Genomic DNA, 21,074 nt, shown 5'->3' on the forward strand with positions numbered 1-21,074 from the left:
ATTAAGCACCTACCTGCCACTCTTGTAGGTTTTCTGCTGCCTTTTTTCACCTTCTTCTTCAAATCACACTGAGTCTAGACCCTGCTGCATAAACTGTTCTCAATTCCAGGCAGGTTTTTTAATTGCTTGGAAAGCATCACATTTGGTTTTCAGACCAAGAAATACAGCAATGTTGACCTAATAAGCTCAGCCAATAAGTAAAAAAAAAAAAGTATCCTCCTAATTAATTAGCTTGTTAACCATGATTAAATAGCCATATGGTTCATATTGTTTTGGTTCATTTGCTTCCCCCCCTTACTTAGGTCTTTTGGATCAGGAGTTGCTTTCCCTTGTGAATCCCAGTTCCTTTTGTGTTCTGGCCTTCTATTTTCCTGCCTCTATAACTCTTGTCAACAACAGAGAGGACATCTACAGACCTTTTTACATATAGAAAGCAGTATGACAACAGTTTCTAATTCTTCTGAATAATCATGTGTATATCTGTCTGTATAGTGTTTAACTGGTAGCAAAAGAGATGAAGCTCACCTGCTGTAGTCCTAGAGAGAGGAATAAAGGTCAAGAGCTGTTGGACTTCAGATAAATGTTTGGTGTACTTAGCAGTAGAAAGGTTTGAAATAAGAGGAAGATTAAGGGAATCATTGCTACATGTTGATATTCATAGTGTCACTGCAGTGGAGACAGAATACAACAGGGATTAGGAGGGGGATGGAAGGTACTCACCATAAATGCTGAGTGACACTGCACATGGGAAGGAAGCTTTTTGCTTTTTTTTTGAGGCAGGCAAATTTAGTAGTAGTGGCTGGATAAGAAACCATGCCACCCTTCCTTTTAAGCCTTCCAAAAGATTTCGAGCTATGTCTGCTGGGGAAGGACAGAAACAAGAGCTTCCTTTTTTTGGCCTCCTTTAACAAATTCCTTGTATTATGCCATTGCTGTTGGCAGCTGGTGAAGTAAGGGTAAGGGTCATATATTCCTGTGAGAAGAGAAAGCAAATTTCATTGCTAAAGGCCTGTTTTAAAAATACACTACTTGGGAGAGTACTCTGGCATCTTGGGAACTGAATCTGCATGCTTATCCATGAAATGAGTATGTGGGGACAGAGGTGGTTTAAATGCCTGTGAACTCTGTTGATGAACTTTTGCCCAGGCTGGGAGTAAATGGGTTGACCTTCAAATTTACTTACCAGAGCTAAACTTTTTACTCTGAATTTTGGAACAGGATTTATGTTTCTATTCTTGTAATATGAATAATGTAAGGGCAGTGGCTTTCAACCTCATTTGATTGGTAAACCAAACTTTTTCAACTGTAAGCTAGTTTTTCATTGGTTTTGCAGACCCTGTCAGAAGTCTCAAATGCACGTTTTCTGTGTTACATGTTTTAATTACTTTTTTTTTTTACTGAGTTAATGGATGCCTTTACACTAGTCTGTGTTTCCTGGAGGAGGAGGAGAAGATGCAAACTCACAGTTTGAAATGTTCTGCCTGAGAAGGCTTGTTCTGGAAGTAACAGTTTAATTCCAAACAGCCTCAAAAAAAGCATTGGTATTGTTTTGGTTTGGGTATTTGTATTTACCTTCTTTTTTTTTTAAACTGGTGAAATTAACCCTTTCAAAAATATGAATGCCTGTCCCCCTGACCCATGCTCCCCTGACCCCCTTGCTCCCCCCAAAAATGAGAGAACTTGGCTTGAGGTTATTTAAAATCTTACATTTTCCTCACGAGGCTGAGTTTTGATATTTTTTTCCTCTGCAATCACAAAGGCTGTTAAAATGATACAGTGGAGTCATATAATGACTTGATTCTAGGAGCTAAAATTTCAGAAAAACAATCATTATATCCCTGCCAAAACAGTTTTGAGCAGCCATTGTTGTGCTGGCTTGAATCAGATTTCAATCAATAAACCAGAGGTGAAAGGCACTGCTGCTCATCCTGTTTAAAAATTCCCTTTTCTTTATTTACCATTCAATGCAGCAGCTAGGATTTCTTGAAAACATATGGAGGTTAAGTGTAAAAGCAACAGGCCTGTCAGTTCTTTGCATATTGCTGAAACTGTGGTTTTGTGAACAAATTCTTAAGTGCATATTGCCATTGAAATAGCACTGATGTGGTTTTGGGCTTGAATGGTCAGCAGAGGGCTTTTCAACCCTTTACTGCCCATGAGGAACCTGGCAGACATATCTGGCAAAGCTTAGCTAAACTTAATTTTGACACGAGTGCTTTTCCTGTGGTCACTTCGTCAGACACCGAATTTTCAATAACTGACATAGCAGAATCTCTCTTAGTGTACTGGGATGAGCTAATTATCAGTAGACACAAATGATTTCTTTAAAATGTAATTATCTTTAGTTTAACCTGTCATATCAGTTGTGATGGATCTGCCATTAATTTCTACCTTTTTCCCCCCCTTTTTTGCCAACGTTAAGTGGCTAAAAGCCAAGGTAAGAAGTGTTATTTCTCCTTTGACCCACAGTGCCTCATGTGACTGATAGTAGAGGCTGCAGAGCCATTAAAACTGAAAACTAGCGCTCTCTTACACTCTCTTCTGCTTTCCATAGGATATCTAGATTAAACATGCTATACTTTTTTTTTCATTTACAGCATTTAGCGTGTCAATATATCTGTGATACATTGACATCTGCATTTATACATAGATACATTAATTTCTCTAACACATTTAGTGCTTTGCTCTGAATTCAGTAGATGCCTTGATTCCCTTCACTTACATTTTTTGCAGGAGACTTCCCAGACAACCTGAATGACTCTGCTAGTCATATAGCAGGGGCAGATTGAGAAATTCTGGGGCATGCTGGCTGTATTTTACAGTCAGTGTTAAAGTTTGATTTAAATTATTAACATCTGAATGACAATGAATACAAATGTGGCTTCCCTTTAAGGAAAAAAATGATAGAAGACATTTGTGCATGAACTTGTCAATTGCCTACCTTTCTGATGTCTGTTGTTAATTAATAGTGAAAATAACATTAAGCTTGTGTTTAGACTCTTTGTATTTACTGGTGTCTGTCTCGTGTGTAGCTGAAACTTGTTGTTTGACAGCTGTCTGGGAATTCTCACTTCATATTCTTACACTTGAAAAAAAAAAGCTGTCAGTAATAGAGCTGCACTGTTATAAAAATAAAATCATGTTTTCCCTTATTTCAGCATGGAAATAACCAGCCTGCAAGAACTGGCACCTTGTCAAGAACAAATCCGCCTACACAAAAACCACCAAGTCCTCCCATGTCAGGCCGGGGAACTCTGGGGTAAGAATGGACTAGCTGGTCCCTCCTGTGTAATAGAAATTTTTAATTGTGCCAGTGTTGGTGTTTCTTAAATTCATGGATAGATGGAAATTCTGGTTGCCTTTAGCAAAAAAAAAAAAATCACAGTATCCCTTTCTGTATGAACTCCTTCAGCTGCATTGGCTCTGTTTTCAGGATGACTGCAAGAATTTTTTTCACAGGGAAGGGTTTAATATGAATATGGATAAATGAGGAGGCTATTATTATTTCTGAATTTTGGGAAGAAATCCTTATTGACAGAAACAAATCTTAAAGTTTTAGCTTCAGTGGGGGAAGGACTTTACTCATAAAGTTCTTGTCTACTCATTTCTTAATATTAGAAGACCTATGAAGTGGCTGTTTGTGCTGTAGTTGTTGCATTATCTAAGCAAAATTTATGGCATTGTGAACACAGTGGCAACATCGATTCTTGCTGGCTTGTGCGTTTTCATTTTTATACTTAAATGAGGAAGGATTTTGCTATTCCCAAGTCCCACTGTGAGCAGAGTTCCCTGCATCTGTTTTGCTGCTGTGGACCTGTGGGGAGTGAAATCTGCTTATCTTGGTGTGCCAGCAAGTAGTTGTTCCTGGAGACCAAAACTTTAATACTTGAGAAGCTCAGTGCACGTGCCATATGGTTTTGTCCAACTGTGCAACATCTTCCAAAAGGCATCCTAAATGACCTTCTACTTGTTTGTCACACTCAGCCTTCTCCTTATACTGTGGGGGACTGAGGCACTGTAAAGGTGGCTGGCATGGTTGTAGTGGCTTCAGGTATGTTGTCTCAGAGAGGCAGGAAGCTGGAAAAATGAGGAGTACTGAGATGGAGCAGGGTGGAGATCAGGAGCAATGGTCCAGGAAAATTAGAAGCAGCAACTCCTTGTTGAGGACTGAGTGATTTTTAATCCCTATTTGATGCTTTGGTGGTAGCATTTGCTGTATACTCCACAGAGAAATTAACCTAGAGGTTTCCTCAGCACGTTTTCTGAAAATTCCCATTGCTCAAGGGCATGAAATCAGTATTACAATAGTGTCTCTTATCCCAGCTGAGAGAGTTGTTTATCAGTTCTGGGAACCTGGGTAGCACTTTCATGTCCTCTTGGATGCTTGCTAGTGAAACAGGAGCGTTGATGTACTGGTGAGCTGCCTCTCTCAGTACTCCCCCCTGAACAAGCCCGAGCTGTTTGGTTGCCTTGGCTGATGCCTGATAAGGATTAATCAGCTGAATGTCATTTCCAGATGAGCTTGACAAGTGGCAGCAGTTGGCTGAGGGGGAGGAATAATGTGGGTTTGTAAGAGAGATTTCTATCTGCCCTTCTTGTTCAGGAAGTACAGTTCTTGTCTTGAGCAGCCGTGTTCTGCCAAGGCATGAAATATCACAGGCATGACTTACCCTAATTTATGCAGAAAAAAATCGCTAGAAACCGCAAGGATGCTACTCTGCTCCCTTTGATCCAGCAAACAGAGATAAGTATGTAAAACCAGAATGAGCTTAGTGTGCAGCATTGGTCATTAGTTGCTGCCTGTTGTGCAGCTTGTCCCTCCAGGGCAGGACTATCTAAAGGGAGTCCTGCATGGAAATGTGAAAAAGTGAAAAGCAAAAGGGGATGAAGTAAGCAGGGGTCTCTTCATAGGACCAGAGAGACATTGTGGAAATCATTGGGTGCTCTGGTTTGAAGTACCATGGAAGAATAAGTGAATTGCTGGAAGTGGATGTAGTGGGAGTAGTTCAAGTCATTCCTTGAGGGTCCTGGAGCAAAGCAAGGCTCTGGGCTCCCTGTAGCTCTCCCTGGTGGCAAGGGCTCCCAGCATGACCCTGAAACATTGGAGGACAGCGAGGTGGGGAGATCTGAACAGTCTTTGATCTGTAACAGTTCTTCATCTTCCATCTATAACAATTTATTATTAAAACCTGTTAAAGAAAAAAGTGGAAATACTGTAACTGTTTCCAGATACTGTGGTGTTTGTAAATTAACTTGTCTATATGAAGAACTCTAGATGATTTTAATATGCAGGGTGTCACCACCTATAGATCTGCCAAAAGAGATCAGTTGTCAAAAAAAGAAGAAATTTTGTATTCTGGTTGTAAGCAGTAGAGATCTAAAGACTACCAAATAAAAATGATAAACAGGGAAGACTGTTACTGTGCTTCCAACTGAAATAACCTTGAAAAAGTAAGTCTAGTACTGTTGCTTTTCATACTGTAGAGAGAAAGTCAGTAAGTTTCTTAAAATGCCAGGAAGCTGTATAACTTAGCAACTCTGTTATAACCAGTAATTGAACAAATTATTAAAAGCCAGCAGTTCAGTATTTTTGGTTTTGCTTAGCTCTGGTGCATTGCCAAATTCTGTGTTTTGCAATGGACCTGTCAGTTACTGCTGAGAACTGAAGAGCTGTGTGATTCAGTGCAATAAATGCGCTGTTCTTATGGCAGTAATGGGTCTGGTAAATACATCTCGAAAGATCTCTGTTATATTTCTGACTTGATGCAGCCTGCTCAGTTGGAGTTCTCTGGGCTTTGCTTTCTTGGGGCACAAAATGGAGACAATGAAGCTCATCTATGAGGCACTTTCAGATCTGCTTATGTGAGATGAGGTTGCTTGATTACTGTGTGAAGCAGTGCTCCTAGGAGAAGTCCTGGTGATTGAAATGTCACTTGTTCTGTGAATCTTGATTCAGCCTTGCTCATGTCTTAATGAGATGAATACCTTTAGCCAAGAATACTTTTGGAAAGGATTCTGATGGCAAGGGAAAGGGGGGAGGGAAGAAGAGATTAGTACAGCGGAAATTTGTCATGTCCTGACAGTTTACCCAGAGTGTTATGCAGATGTAGCTATTGTGTGTTACGTTGCTCAAATAATGTATTTCAGGTGGATAGTTTAGTTTTGGCTTTTTTGACCAGTCTATATGCTGTAGGACAACTTGTATGGATCTATGTAAGAGTACTTTGAGCTGTTGAGTGTGACCTGTCTACCCTGCCCGTTGGAATTTTACTATTTCACAGTGAGGGTCACTGCCATGATCTTTAACAAAAAATTTAGAAAGCAAATGGATTTACAACTTCACTTATTTATCTTTTTAATCTTCTGTTTCTTTATCTTTCTTTCTTCAAATCTTTTTTTCCTTGACCAGACGAAATACTCCTTACAAAACCCTGGAGCCAGTCAAACCGCCAACAGTCCCGAATGATTACATGACCAGCCCTGCCAGGCTGGGCAGCCAGCACAGTCCAGGCAGGACAGCTTCCTTGAACCAGAGACCACGAACACACAGGTAGGCTGTTTGACACAGTAACTCTCTCCTGCCTAGCAAGGCAATGCTTACTAAGTCACAGAAAAGCCTTGAAGCTTTATGCCTCTTGGCTTTTTGTTGAAAAGCGAAAAGGTGAGTTATTCTACCACTGCATCAGCAAAGCTTTACTGCATTGCTGACTTCCTAACATGAAGAAGTGCCTTCATATTCAATATTCTGAGTGTAGCTTTTTAAAACTTGTTATTTTCTTCTTGGATTGCAAGGCTAAATGTTTCTCTGAGTCTCTTGAGTGAGTTCATTTTTTTTCAATTTGATTTTTATCACAGGCTTCAAACTGCAAGGGAAAAAACAGATCAAAGAATTCAATTTAGTTAAAAGGTTACCTTGTATTTTAGAGAGCTTCTTTCTTAATATTTTTCTTATCTTAAAAACTCCCAGTAGGCAGTTAAACATGGTAGGTCACTAACAGGGACTGAGAGAGTATTTTAGACACAGTTGGTGATATGAAATGCTGTCAGACTTAAATAATTTCTAAATGTCGCTGCATGAGGATCTCGTTAGTCTGTTTAGCTGGCTACTGTGAATGCTCCTCACTCCCATCTCACAAGATCTTCTTTTATGTAGGCTGCAGTTAGAAATTCAGCTGCAACCATGGTGACAAGATCAAGGTCTTCAGCAGACAGAACACTAATTTTGAAGGAATTATCTTGGCTTCCATTTCAGATCACTGATTTTCTTTTTTGTAATGTTATTTTCTAAAGAGATATATTTGAATGGTTTGCACTTGACTCTTGACTGATTTATAGCTATGCAGGAGTGGTAAATAAACTAGAACTTCACTGAGTACTCTTAATTAATATGGAGGAACTAAAATGAAGTTTTGGCTTAAAAACATCTTATGTGATTAGTTACCTTTACATTATCCATTTAATGCATAGAAATTCAAGAGTTAAACTAAGGAGTGCTCTTAGATACAAATAAGGATAGATTCTGCCTGAATTTTGATTCTTTTTCATTTCCTTCTAAGAAAATAAATGTTACAGCCTCCAAAGACATGTCTAGAAATGTTATCCAATAGTTTACTATGTTTTGCATTGCTGACCTCTGATTTGCATATCACATAACATTAGTTAGACAAATTTTGAGCTGGCTGTACTGTTAGCTTTCAGACTGTCTTAGAAACAAACTTACACGTAAGCATGGGTAGTGGGGAGTGTTACATACACAGAAAATTAAGCACACCATGCCCCATACCCCTCCCCAGGTGGTTCATCATATCCATTCTCAGTTGAAAACGTAGCAATCTAAACTTCTGCTCTGAGTAGAGGAAATATTCCTTCAGCTGACAGCATAATTAATCTTAAATAATTATTTAGAGTTTAGCCATGAAGTCTTCCAGCCCCAGCATACTACTTTCAATTATTGCAAGGCCCCTGAACTACTCCTGCAGTTGTTATTCCATTGCCTAGAACTTGCATGGTTGATTACCTTTTAATTTCTTGAAGCATTTAATTGCACATTTTATTCATAGTGATGTTTATCAGCTTAGCTAATTCCATTTATTAGGAATGTAATGCATCCAGACTTTATTATCTGTATGCAATTGTAGGTGAAGACAGAGACATTTAATAGGAAGGTTTTCAACAGTCTGTAATTGAGTTAGTTAGGCTGGAAGAGCTCACACAAGAAGTGTGACTGTTGACATGCTTTTGTAGGAGATGCTCATACTTGTGTTTTTCTTGTGCAGTGGTGTTGTCGCCTTATTGTAAATCTTCTATACCTTCTGGGTGATTTCTCATGGGCAGCTCCTCACAGCACTAACTCCTTCTTCACAGCACAGCCAACAAACTCCAACTCTCTCCTCATCCAGCTAACCCACTCTTTAGTAGCACTTGTCTTCTTATTGGACACAGCTGTGGCCTATTAAGGGCAGGGCTGTTCCTAATCTTTGGTCATTAGTGCAGCTGCAACTCCTCAGGTATGAGACTACCTTCTGCACTATTTTCTTACATTCTATCCTTGCACACAGTGGCAGCAGTGGAGGAAGTGGCAGCCGGGAGAACAGTGGCAGCAGCAGTATTGGCATTCCCATTGCCGTGCCTACCCCGTCACCGCCAACCATCGGGCCAGGTATGTGGGACTCCTTCCTGCTGGCTGCAGCCTGCCTGCTGCTTCCTTGTGTTTGCACAGGGACTGTTGCTGAACATGATGGGGTACAAACTGTCCTGAAGTACAGTCCTACTCAGGAAATCACTTAGGAGTGCTGAGTGATGTCTAAAGTTTTAATTCTTTACCAGGAGTAGTTAGTTCAGTCAGTTACTGAATAATGGATGAGTAAAATACTTTTGCTGCTCCATGTTTTTACAAGGCAATCAAGGGTGTACAAGAGGAGTAAAAGGCAAATGTATCCTTTAAAAGCTTAACTGTAATTTTGAATGTGTCTACAATTTGGCATTTCTGGATGCCCTGAGAGCAGCAGCAACTATGTACATGTTTAATGGGAAATACTGGCTTCTGAAATAGTCTGCTAACTTTGCCATCTGTGGGGAAAGAACAATGAGGGTTCTCTGTGTTGGAGGTACGCTCCCTTATGTTTAAGAAGGATGAATGGTGAGTTTGAGTAGGGTCCTTCTTTACTATTATTATCATAGTAACAAACCAGCCCAGTCACTTACTTTGTGTTTTGCAAGCCTGTAAGACAAAAGAAAATAGTGGAGTTTTGGTGTAATGTAATTTTGCTATTGCAGAGATTTCTCTGTTTCTTGGATGACAAGTCTTCACTTCCTTATATACATGTAGGCTTTCCATTTCCAGGACCTTTTCTGGTCCTGCAGTGGTATAAATAGGCATGAAATCTTACTATCATCTGGCATCCCGTAAAAGTCAATGAGAATAAAGATTGGCATGTACAGAGCCCTGGATAGGATCAGGGTCTGAATTTGTATTAGTTAACAGAAGTTGAATTTTTATATTTGTTTGGGAAGCCTATCAAGTGCCTGTACTTTTTTTTTTAACTTTAAATAATATGGCCTAATTAGGAATATAAACTATTTTATTAGCACACATTTCTGTTCCTCCTGGAGCCCCGCCAGCACCACCACTGCCTCCACCTCTCCCGATGGGCAGTCTGATAGGTGAGACTTGACAATGCTGAAGTGATTGCAGACATGCTGCATAATCAATAATCACCTCTTCCTAATGAACTCAGTGAGGGTGTTTTTTCTTCTGTAGTGGGACTACGTGATTTTATTACAAAAATCAGTTCTGGGATTTTTTGGGGTTTTTTTTTTCAACAAATCTAATCTCCACTAATTTCCCATGGTTAAAGCCTCTGAAGCTACATGCACTAGGTATGGAAAAAAAGGCTGCTAGTTGCCTGAAATCTGCTCCCAATTAAGCTAAGATCCAATTAATTTGATCTATAAGATCTCAGAATCTGCTTGAATATTGAATATTGTGTAACTCCTGCAGCAGAAACTAAGTCACAGCAGTTGCACTCTAGCTCAGAAATGGTAGTTTATGTGTAGGGTGATGTATGTGTTCTATTCTGTGGGCACAAAGTGACTGGAAAGCACAAGTGTCTGTCACAGTAGCTTGGCCTTGATTCCATAATGCTGCAGGCAGGTGTCAAACTGGAAGACTTGAGGATATGAACTAGCAGTTCTTGAGAAATTGCTTCAAGCACTACATACAGCAGTTAGGGTGGGATCTAAAAGTAGTACTTTTCAAAATAGACAGGAAAAAATACCCCACCCTTTCCTGTCACAGGCTGATGACAAGAATAATTGATTGAGTTATGAAACTAGCTTTGGAGGCTTTGACCCACGTAACCCTTTGCACTCTCCCTTACTGAAATGTTAAGTGAAAATGACTTTGGATAGCATCACAGGACTGCAAACTTCTGTCTGCTTGCTGTTTGTGTCTTATATAATTATATGATATATGTATCTAAAAGCAGAAACCACTTTATTGCAAACTAGCTTTTGCATTTGAGAATTGTGTTAATTCATGCAACCAGAATATGTGAGATTCATTAGTTTGCAAGGTGTGATTTTCCTTCTGTCAGAGGTTAATCTGAAAGAACTTAAACTGTTTTGTTAACCTTGAAGTTTGTGCAGCCAGTAGATGGAAGGTAAATATGGGTGTTTATCATGAAGAACGAATGACATCTTTGTCAGCTGGAATTGGTGATTCTGATTTGTTAGTACAAATTCCATCAATATAAAAGCACAACCAGCAAATATGATTGATAAATGTGCCAAATGTCTGAAGCTCATGACATTTGTTTCACTGTTTTGTTAGAGTGTTGTTTTATATTAGATTGGAGGCACGTTCAGCTTTGCAATTGAAATAATTTGTTTTGAGCAGAATGTGGAATTTTTTTCTGTGTGCTTTTTAATAAAGGGTATTATTGCATGTAGTATAATTGAGATACACTTAAGAGTTGGATTCAGTTTTCCAGTTCAATCCAGTCTCTCAAAGTACTCTCAGCATTTCTCAATGCCCTTTATATGAGTGTTGGTTTATGTTCTGTGTGTTTTTTCTCATTATTGATTGTAATGGGGATGTTTGTTTTTTCTGTTAATTGCCTGTTACTGATCTTAAATTATTGGAGAACTGTAATCAAGTATTTTCCACGTTCTGGACTTTTTCTGTTTTCTGCATTCTATCCCAAGTAATGCTCTGCTTAAGTCTTTTCCTTGGTTCCTCTGGCTAATGCTTTTCAGCTGCTCCTGGTTCAGCTCCTGGTTCCCAGTATGGCACAATGACCAGGCAAATCTCACGACACAACTCTACCACTTCTTCAGCATCTTCTGGTGGATACAGACGGAATCCTTCTGTGACTGCCCCATTCTCTGCTCAACCTCATGTTAATGGCGGGCCTCTTTATTCTCAAAATTCAAGTAAGCTGCTGAGCTCTGAAATCACAAACTGTTTTGAGCAAAATGATTGTAAAAGCATGCATGGCATTTTAATTCATTTATGAAAAGCATCAATGAGATTACTACTTTCTTTCCTGAAATAGAAGGAAAAACAAACAAGAAAAACCGTATTGAAATTGCACAGTGATTGCACTATTTGCAATTATACTGTTTTCCCCCCTGACTTGTTCGCTGTTACTCATGACAAGAAATTATTAGGATTGCCTGTCTAATTATAAGCACAATATACTTGGCATTTCAGGTGTGCTTGGCGAACATAAACTAAACCAAGGGTCAGTTTTTTTGTGGGAGACCTAAAGTGATTGGAGTACACTCCCCCACTATTTGGATGGTGGCAAAAGAATACTGAGCACAATGTTCATGTTCCTGTCACACAGTTCCTCCCTGTCTCTGTGTCTTTCTTAAATCCTTTCCTGATTCCAAGTTTCTCCTTTGTTCTTTTCTTTAAGCTTGACTGTTAAGGAGCTCCGTCTCTCTCTTTTAGCAGACAACTTCTCTGCTTTCACACTAGTAGGAGCATCTGCAGGAGATGAGGGAAGGGATGGATGCCCTGGGCAAGTGAGCAGGTTTTAGTCAGCAGCCTCCTGCCTTCCTGCCCCAGAAGGGCAAACAAGGTTCACTGCAGAAAGATCTGCAAAATAAGGATCTTGGCTGCTGGTAGGAAGCTCTATCAGGAAACTTCTTCCTTGCCATTTCCATAAATTTTGAGCAAGTACACATCGAGGAGTGGTAGTTGTATAATGTTTTTTCTTGGTAGTGTTCAGAATGCCAAGTCTTTAAACTTCAGAGGAATATTTCTTTTGAAATGAAATGTTGATGTTTGTGTTCAAGATCTCTTTTAGACCAGTGTTTGCTGTTGTGTACTTACTCTTAAGAAAAGAATGCTTTTAAAATACTTGGGACACCAAAGTGAAGGGTTTTCTGAGTAGTCTAGAAGTATTACATTTGTCAGAAAGTATTTTTATATGCAGACACAGTATCTATCTTTTCTTTTTTTCCAAACCTGATTTTCCTCCTACTCCTGCTCACCCATACTAGCATTTCATTTTCCTCCACATTCTCATTCCTCCAAATTAATTCACCATAACAACAGAAACTCCCTCCTGCCTGAACAGTTGAGTTTCATTAAATAAACAGGATTTTACTTCTGGGAATAGTTCAGTTGTCTTAAATGCTGTGCACACCACTTTTTCTGAATGTTTACATTTGTCCAAAGCAATTTTTTGCTCAAATGCAGGTGCTGTTTCTTAATCTAGCCTCTCTGGTGTTTTCAAAATACTGATGGTCAGCATTTTTTAAACAGTATTTTGATGGGTGTGTTTTGCTACTTGAAACTGTTTTCCTCTGTTTCTGTAACTGGTGATTATTTTTTTAGTGCTACTGTCTTGACATTAAACCCAGGTCCCATGTTGCCTTAAGATTTTACTTTTCGTGCTAACAAATGCTCTGGTTTTTCTTAGATGTTTACTTCAATTTTGTGAAACACTGTTTGTTCTCCTGTTTTTATCAATCATTTATCCCATACAGTTTATTTGATTATTGGTTTTGTAATGAACTAAATGCTTCATTTTAATTCATCAGACATTAATCTTAGTTAAAGCTTTATTTAAAACTGTTGCTTACTTGGAAGAACAGAACCTCTTTCAAATTTGGTTCCAACTGGATTTATTACCATGCTGAATTCCCACCTTCACAGAAATTTCTCTGCTCCAGTGCAAGAGAAATTCCACTGAGAAGGGACACTGTATAAAAAAATGAGTTGATGTTTTGTTGAGTTTCTGGGTGGAGTTTTGTTTTATGCTTTTCATTCCTTGCACTTAAGGGGGAGATGTCCTGCCAGAGCTGATAGTTTGAGTGGCTTGCCCTACTGCTCCCATTCCCTACCTGTGCAGGGAGCAGTTGAACATTGGGGCTGTCAGCTCAGTGTCTCTGAGCACAGGTGTGGTCACAGGTCTCATTACTCACCAGACAGGCACATACCTCACAGAAGATGAGCTTGCAAGGGCTTCCTGGGGAGCTCTGCATGCTCCTGTAGCCACTCTGAGCTGTTGAAGCCTTTGCCAGCCTTTTTGGTTGCTGGGTGCCCTCTCACCACAGAAGACTTCATAAAGTCTCCACTCTAGACCCATCTATTTTTTTCTACCAGCAAGCAACAAGGTCCCTTTTTTTGAGAAAAACAAAACTGCAGTAAGCTAGCTGACTGCCCCTGTCCCAGCAGAGCACAGTGGTGGGAGGTGCTCTTTGTGTGACTGAGAAGTATTGATGCTAAAACATTGTGCCCCTTGCAAAAGTTGTATTTGCTCTGTGTCAGTGCTGCTTTGCTGCACTTGATACAGTGCTCCACTTTGATTTTAGAGGGAGTCCAGAATCCTGCAAAACATCACCTCTACTTCTAGTAGCTCACTTTGAAAAGAGAGCTGCTAAATTGAGTAATCCTTATTTAGCAGCAAGACAAAAGCTCAATTTTCTGTGCTCCCCAGGTGAGCACACAAAATGTGTGACAGAGCAGGAACCTTCACACGCACCCTGGGAGCTTCCAGCCACGCAGCCTGCACTCAGCTGTTCCCTGGCTGAACACGGGCATGCTTTGCTTTTGATCCTCCATTGGCTAACCACAAATTCAGCCTTGTTGGAAACACAAGCTTGAAGAAGGTTCTTGTGTGTGTGTGTTCTTGTTGTTCTTTACATACTTTGTTTTGTGGTCCTCGTTACTGACGGCTGCTTTTGTTTGTTCCCTTTTTTTTTTTTCCTTTGTCCATTTGACTTTCCCGATTTGGTGTGTGTGTTGCTACCAGTTTCTATTGCTCCACCCCCTCCCCCTATGCCTCAGTTGACTCCACAGATACCTCTCACAGGCTTCGTGGCCAGGGTGCAGGAAAACAGTAAGTTTGGACAAGCTGAGCTGTTAAAGGGTAGAGCCTACTCTCTTCTAGCATGCATGGCTGGCAAGTCAGACTCTATTTTGTTTCCTTTTCCAGAAGCTAATACCATCTTGCATTCTAGTGTCAATATGCTATTGGAGCTGAAGGGCACACTCTTCAATATTTTATAACACGTGCATGATTATTACTGACCCATTTAAGTCCTGAACTGCAAATTTATTACAGAAGTACAGCGCGAAATGTGGCATATGTTTGGTGTGAATATAAAATTGTATTTTAATTGAAAATACTAATTTCATGTTGAATCACCCTGCCTTTTTCAGTAGGGTTAATTGATCAGTTTTTATTAGAAGGGCTTATGTAGACTGTCAGAACATGTAATGTGTAACCATTGATTCCAATACTGTAGCATTTTTCAGCAAGCTGTACAGTCAAATTAAAAATGTGCAGTCTTAAGATCTAATGCATTACAAAGGAGCTTGTAAGGCATCTCTCCTCTCAGCAGCCTTTCATTCTCCATTTCTTTGTGTTCTCCTATTTCCCTGCTGAGCTTCTAGCAGCATAGCTCTGCTTGTTAGGTTTGTGAGAGGTGCTCTCTAGCTGTGCTGTGTTTATACTGGTATCTCTGCTTTTACCATTACTGCTTGATTCCCTTCAGGTGAGTGTTACTGTCTCAAGTGCTAGTGCAAGTGTAAAGTAGTGTTCCTGATCTGGAGATATCCTTTTCAGTTGGAGTTTGTTGCAGTTCTGTAAACAGCAGATTAAATGTGATATAGATAGAGTATGAAGTAAATAAAAAATGCTTTTAAAGTGTTTGGGAACCATTTTGAGATTTGCTAAGATCTCAGGGGCTACTACTACACAGTTGGCTATATAGCTGCAGCATCCATTTAGGGACCACAGGTCTGAGTAGTGTTGCTGTTCTGCTTTCCATTAGAGCTTTTAAATGTTCATGTTCTGAGCATTCCCCATGAGATCAGAGACATCTCTCTGGTTCTTTTTCAAAAAGAAGGTATTTTGGTGCTGTGCTAGGTAAACAGCAAGAATCACGTTGATGTAGAATAGTGTGCCACAAAATTGTGTTGAAAACTTTTCCAAAATAGTAAGTGTAGAGGTAAACCTGCTGAAGATGAAGGTTACCAAATATCTTCACTTGCAGATAAACTTGAGAAAATTGACACCTGCTTCTCAATTGTTCTGAGTATTGTCCTCCTGGAGATAACACAGCCCTTGGGAGAGCAGAGGTGAAAGGGACGGACTGACTTGTGCGTGCAACAGCAGAATGCAAGCTGACTCGTGGATGAGATTGCAGCAAAACCAGCTGAAGCTTGAAATCTGGTCATAGGAATTGTATTTTATTTCCTTTAATAGTCTCTTGGGTTGGAAAGTTCTATAATGAGTATGGCTTGGAGCTGCTGCCTCCTTCCAGAGGCAGGGGTGCGTGTGGCAGCCTGCGCATACGCTCAGCAGAGCTGGCTGTAGAGGCTGCTCTTGGGTTTTGGCATTGTGTGCTGGACTTCCATCAGTCTTGTTTTCTCAAGAAGTCTCTGGTGTTAGGGAGACGTGGGTAGACTTGTCTTTTCCTTATCATAGAGATCTGCAGGTTTGGAAAGCAGACTGCTTGTGGGCTTCTTTCAGAGGACAAGGACATAGAGGGCTTAGAAACTATGCAATGCCTCTTCATTTTTTCCTGTGACCAAACTGTGAGCATCTCCTCCAGAGAGGTTTTCCAGTGTGTCTGGTGCTCAGGGACAGCTGATTTGAGTTGCTGTACTCTCACACCCAGTCCTTTCACAAGGAGTCTGCTGGTCCCTGTTTAAAGAGCAAGGATGGGAATGCATACAAGAGAAGATCTCAGTTTGGAGCTATATAAATACTCATCCCTTTACCCTTTCTCATTTAAAGTGGCTTTGTGCATGCTTATTTCCCTCCCCTAGGAGAAGTGATGCTGTCTTAGAGTCTGGCTCAGTTTAGAACCAAAAGAAGTCTAGGTTAAGGTCCAGGAGGCGAGGGGATACTTGAGTGCAGTGGCACTTGTCTAATTTTCTGTTCCATTCTCTCCCTTTGTTTAAATGCAAAGTTGAATTGTTTTAAATGTTTCCCATAAAGCTTGCAGTTCCTGCACTGCCTCTCAGTTAGAGTATGTCTTGGTGCTTTCACACTTGCATTTCCTGCTCTCTTTCCTTTTCAAATATGCAGCTTCATTGTTGAATAAATGTAACTTTTTTTTGCACTTAAATTTTTAAAAAAATTTTCTAAGGTAAGGATTTCTCAAGATCTCAAATGATTGTTGTTTCAACTCTGTTTTTTTTTTTCCCCTGGCTGCAGACAGAAACTAGGGGGAGAAATACATTTGTGGAAGATGTGCTAAACTGCAGCACAAAACCAGTCCATTCATAAACAGTGTTGTCATGTGTCTGTGGTGGATTAATGAAGCCTGTCTGTGAGTGCTATTCAGTAACGGGCAGGACACAGCATTCACTCCACCAAAGACTTTGTTAGTCTGTCTCCAAGTGACACAAATGGGCTTCTGTGTGGGAGAGGAATCACTAATAAATACAGTGGCAGCCAGTCTTACTGATGGAGAGAGCTGTGGGGTGTTGAGCTCAGCTGGTCAAGTTGAAGAGGAGCTGGGCTTGTTGCAGGTGAAGAATTGGCCCTTCAAGGGAAGGGAGCAGGCTGGATGCCTGTGCTGAGGCAGTCCCTGCCCCAGCAGTTCCTGCCCCGTTTTGCCCCTGGCAGCAGGTGCCAGACCTGTCCCAGTGCAGCCAGTCTGACCCAGACAGGACATGGGAGCTGTGCCCAAATCGCTCATCAGGGGCATGGGGCTGAAGAGCAAAGGTTAAGTCACCACTAGAGTAGTGACCAGCCAAAAGTAAAAAGTGTTTAAGTAAACAAAACCCCTATTTCTAATCTCCAGTGCCATTGTAACTATCAGTAGTTAAAGCTTCATTCAGTGCAGTGTTGCTCTTTCTCTGTTGCTTGGCTTTCTTTTCAAAATTTGTGTGCTGGAGCTGCATATTCTGAGGCCTGATGCCTTGTTCCATCAAACCCTGCCTAGAGCAGTAGTTTTCAGGCTGTGTTTTCAGTGTGCAGAATCCCAGATCTCTTGAAAATGAATCTGTGTTGCTATGTAACCAAATTGCTGTCAGTAACAGTAGCTTCCTTTCAGTAACTTGTGGCTCCATAGTGCTTACACCAGGGCCATGTATGGTGGACCACATCTCCCTAGGAATAGCATAAGTGACTTGATGTCCTGCATATGAGTATGCCATCTCCCTATTTTGCTGCCAGCTGCTGTCAGTGTTACTGGAAACTAATTTAATGAACTGATTTTAAAAGTGATTTGTACCATAATGCCTTTCTCTTTTTTCCTTTCCCAAAGCAACTTTTAACTGTGCTGGTTGGAGAGTCTCAGGGCAGGGATTTGACAGTTTGGATTATACATTTAATTCCTTGAGTACTTTTTCTCTAAGAGCAGCAGCTGCCTGTCATTGTTTTTCATTTATTGACTCCTGAATGTCACACACACAAACTAGTCTGCAAGATAAGGATCTCTACAAAGCTTTTCTTCTGCAGAAGGATTACTTGGCTTCCTCTTACCTGGTTGAATCTTAAAAAAGGGAAGAGACTAGTATTTTTGATCCACACCAGATCTTTTTGTTCCCTAATGCTAGCTCTGAGAGAGAAGGAATCCAAGGAAGCAGTGTTCAGAAGTAAATTGAAGTGACTGTTACAGACAAAGGATTTGTTAAAAGCCAGTCAAGCTGCTGGCCCAGTCAGAGGCTGTTGCTGCCTGGCTCAGAGGGTGCCACTCGAGTCCTCCATAGCTACCGCTGCAGCGCATGGACATTGGAGCAGGAAGCTTTCCTCTCTGCTGATGTTCAGCTTATGCCCCGCAGCATGTGCTTTGACTCTAGTAGCATTTACACATAGATTGGACCACTAATAACAAATAGAGTTGTGTGTTGTAGCTGTTAATACAAAGCCTCTGTTTCTAATCAGTGCATGGTATTATAGTGCATGCTGTGTGTGTTGTCCCCCCAGCTCTTTTATTTACAGTGTACAGCCTCAGGTTTGTTTGCATCTCCACACTGTCTTGATTTAAGAGAAAACAATAATCTCCAAATGTTTCTAGTTGCTGATAGCCCCACTCCTCCCCCGCCGCCGCCTCCCGATGAGATGCCGATGTTTGATGACTCTCCTCCTCCTCCACCCCCACCACCTGTGGATTATGAGGATGAGGAGGCTGCTGTTGTGCAGTACAGCGATCCCTATGCAGATGGAGATCCTGCTTGGGCACCTAAAAACTACATAGAGAAAGGTAAGAGAAGCACTGCAGCTGTGTTAGTGCAGTATCAGGGCATTAATGGTGTCGGGAGGGAATGAAGGACTTTGACTGTTTTCATCAGACCCACGTTTTGTCCCTTCTAAGTCAGAACTCAAGCCGTGCTTTCCTTAGTTTGTGTCTACACCTAATGTGGTAAGACATAATCCTTCTTTGGACAAATTATAACATACCTTCAGGCATTCTAGAATGGGTGAAAAAGCAAGTTTCTTCACAGGAAGCAGGTGTAAATTGGATGGCTTTCATCTTTGATAAGCTGGACTGTACCTACCTCAGGATTGCTGGGCAGTCATCTACAGACTGCTGCAAAATGGACAGAAATTCCAAGCTGTATTTATCTCATCACACTAGATTACTAGAGTGGATTATTAAACTTTGAACTAGAAAATGTGTTGGTCTCCTTGGAGATTTATCAGTGACTCCAGATCAGCAGACTGTGAACTGTGCTTAGGTATGAAGTCACGTAGTAAACATCTCTTCCCATAAATAATGGACAAGCAGATTTCCTGCCAGCGGAGTTGTCTGTGTTGTAGCACTGACCATTTTGTCAGCAGCAGTGCTGCCAGTTTTCTCATGAGCTGGCTGGTGCTGCAGTAAGTACAAAATGGGGCCAGGTACTTGTGGTGTTTGTGGCAGAGCTCCTGTGTTCCCTCTTCACTTGAGCTGGACTGTGTGCAGGACATACCCATGGGATGAAAATAACTGATACAGCACAGCATTGCTAGGCATTAAGACAGCAGATAGTTGGGAATATATGTAGGTGTAAAATAGTGGATTCTTGGAATTCATAAAGCTGATCAATTGCATAAATCCATGTTAACTTGGGAAGGCTAAGGCTGGGATGTCTGAAGTCTGTATATTCACAGTGGTAGTTTTTAACTCCAGCATTGGTGGTGGCAACATTCTTTCCTTGGGGAAATCTCTGCTTTGTTAATGGCACACAGCAAGCTGGAGGTTGGTAAGAGTAAGGTAATACCAAGCTGGTACTGAAAATAGCAGATGTTGCTTCTACACTCTTCAGCAACTTTCCTACTTGCCCTCAGTGCAGCTCCTTGAAACGTAGTGCCAGAATTCCTGAGGACACAAAAGCTCTGTAGGAATGCCCATTCATCTGTGTGCAACGGCTTAGCAGTGAGGTGTGCAGGGCCACACTGATGTGCCAACAGGGGCCTCAGTGGAATGATTTTTGTACAATATTTTTGTTCTAATCAAGAGATTCATACTAAGAGATCCACATGCTATTGAGGTAATCTGGTCAGAAATGGGTACCACACAAGTCAGGTGTTCCCTAACTCAGCTTTTAAGTGTCCATAAGCCCCACTTTACTGTGTCACAGTTGGATGTACTTCTCTGCCAGCAGTTTAACTGAGTGTCTAGTTAGTAACACACACTTCTTAGTGCTAGCTAATGTTGCAAGGAAAGTGAAATTCTAATTTCTGGGCTTAGTGTTCAACAGGAAAAGCACACGAATTCATTACTGAAAATCCCACGACAGCAAACTAATCTTTTAATATTTTCTGAAGTACAATTGTTTTTTAATACTGTTGCTATTAATAAAATGCTAAATGTGTCCCTGTTTATTCCACAGTTGTTGCTATATATGACTATACAAAGGACAAAGACGATGAGCTGTCGTTTATGGAGGGTGCAATCATTTATGTGATAAAGAAGAACGATGACGGCTGGTATGAAGGAGTTTGCAATCGAGTAACTGGCTTGTTTCCTGGGAATTATGTTGAATCAATCATGCACTATGCCGATTAAAATCCTTTGCTTTTCAAAGTTTGGTCTTGTATTCAAGTCATACCATGATTATTTACAAGGGGTAACTAAAAGCTAACAGAATTGTCTTAATATACTTTCAAAAAATTGTGCCCATTTCTTCAGGCCATACTGTTTTAATGGTATGATTGAATGTCCATCTCTGAGTCTCTGGGGACAGTATGTCTTACCTGATGGCAATTTGTAAAACAAGCAACTGTCTATAACTGGTTATACTTATTTACTTATGCATTGTTAATTTTATGACCAGCCTAATTATTATGGGGAAGTAGGGTATAATATTTAATGAACCATGATCAGATTGTGCCATTACATTTTTCAGTACAGCATGGTAACTAACACTACGTTAGACTAACATATTAAAACCTGGATGAGAAGTTTAATGTTAGTGCTGGTCATATTACTTTTTGTTTAGACTCTTTGCTCATTCTTGAATTATATTTGTTTAAAGCATGCATACAAACTTATGTATTGAAATATACTTTTTTAAAAATCCAAGATGCTTCCAATTGTTGTAATCTTTACCTGGAGTATTCTCACTAAAGTCTATTACAATGAGTTGTTTGGGTCTAAGGTGTCCATGTGATTCA

At 40.5% G+C, this 21,074-nt stretch overlaps 1 protein-coding gene across 5 annotated transcripts in view; it reads left to right on the forward strand.

The window, feature by feature from the left end:
• Window positions 1-20,982, forward strand: part of ABI1 (abl interactor 1) — a 77,347-nt gene extending 56,365 nt beyond the window's left edge. For 2 of the 5 annotated variants that reach the window (XM_077173794.1, XM_054654788.2), the window contains 9 exons: window positions 2,423-2,437; window positions 3,159-3,259; window positions 6,410-6,550; window positions 8,559-8,659; window positions 9,589-9,663; window positions 11,257-11,433; window positions 14,268-14,354; window positions 18,493-18,678; window positions 20,291-20,982. In XM_077173794.1, the coding sequence (XP_077029909.1) occupies window positions 2,423-2,437; window positions 3,159-3,259; window positions 6,410-6,550; window positions 8,559-8,659; window positions 9,589-9,663; window positions 11,257-11,433; window positions 14,268-14,354; window positions 18,493-18,678; window positions 20,291-20,466 (1,059 nt within the window). In that variant the 3' untranslated portion in view covers window positions 20,467-20,982. The remainder of the gene's footprint in view (window positions 1-2,422; window positions 2,438-3,158; window positions 3,260-6,409; window positions 6,551-8,558; window positions 8,660-9,588; window positions 9,664-11,256; window positions 11,434-14,267; window positions 14,355-18,492; window positions 18,679-20,290) is intronic. The other 3 variants (XM_054654732.2, XM_054654723.2, XM_054654796.2) reach the window with 3 other exon arrangements.
• Window positions 20,983-21,074: the final 92 nt, after the last annotated feature.

This window comes from Agelaius phoeniceus, chromosome 1 (assembly GCF_051311805.1).
Source record: "Agelaius phoeniceus isolate bAgePho1 chromosome 1, bAgePho1.hap1, whole genome shotgun sequence".
Lineage (NCBI taxonomy): Eukaryota > Metazoa > Chordata > Aves > Passeriformes > Icteridae > Agelaius > Agelaius phoeniceus.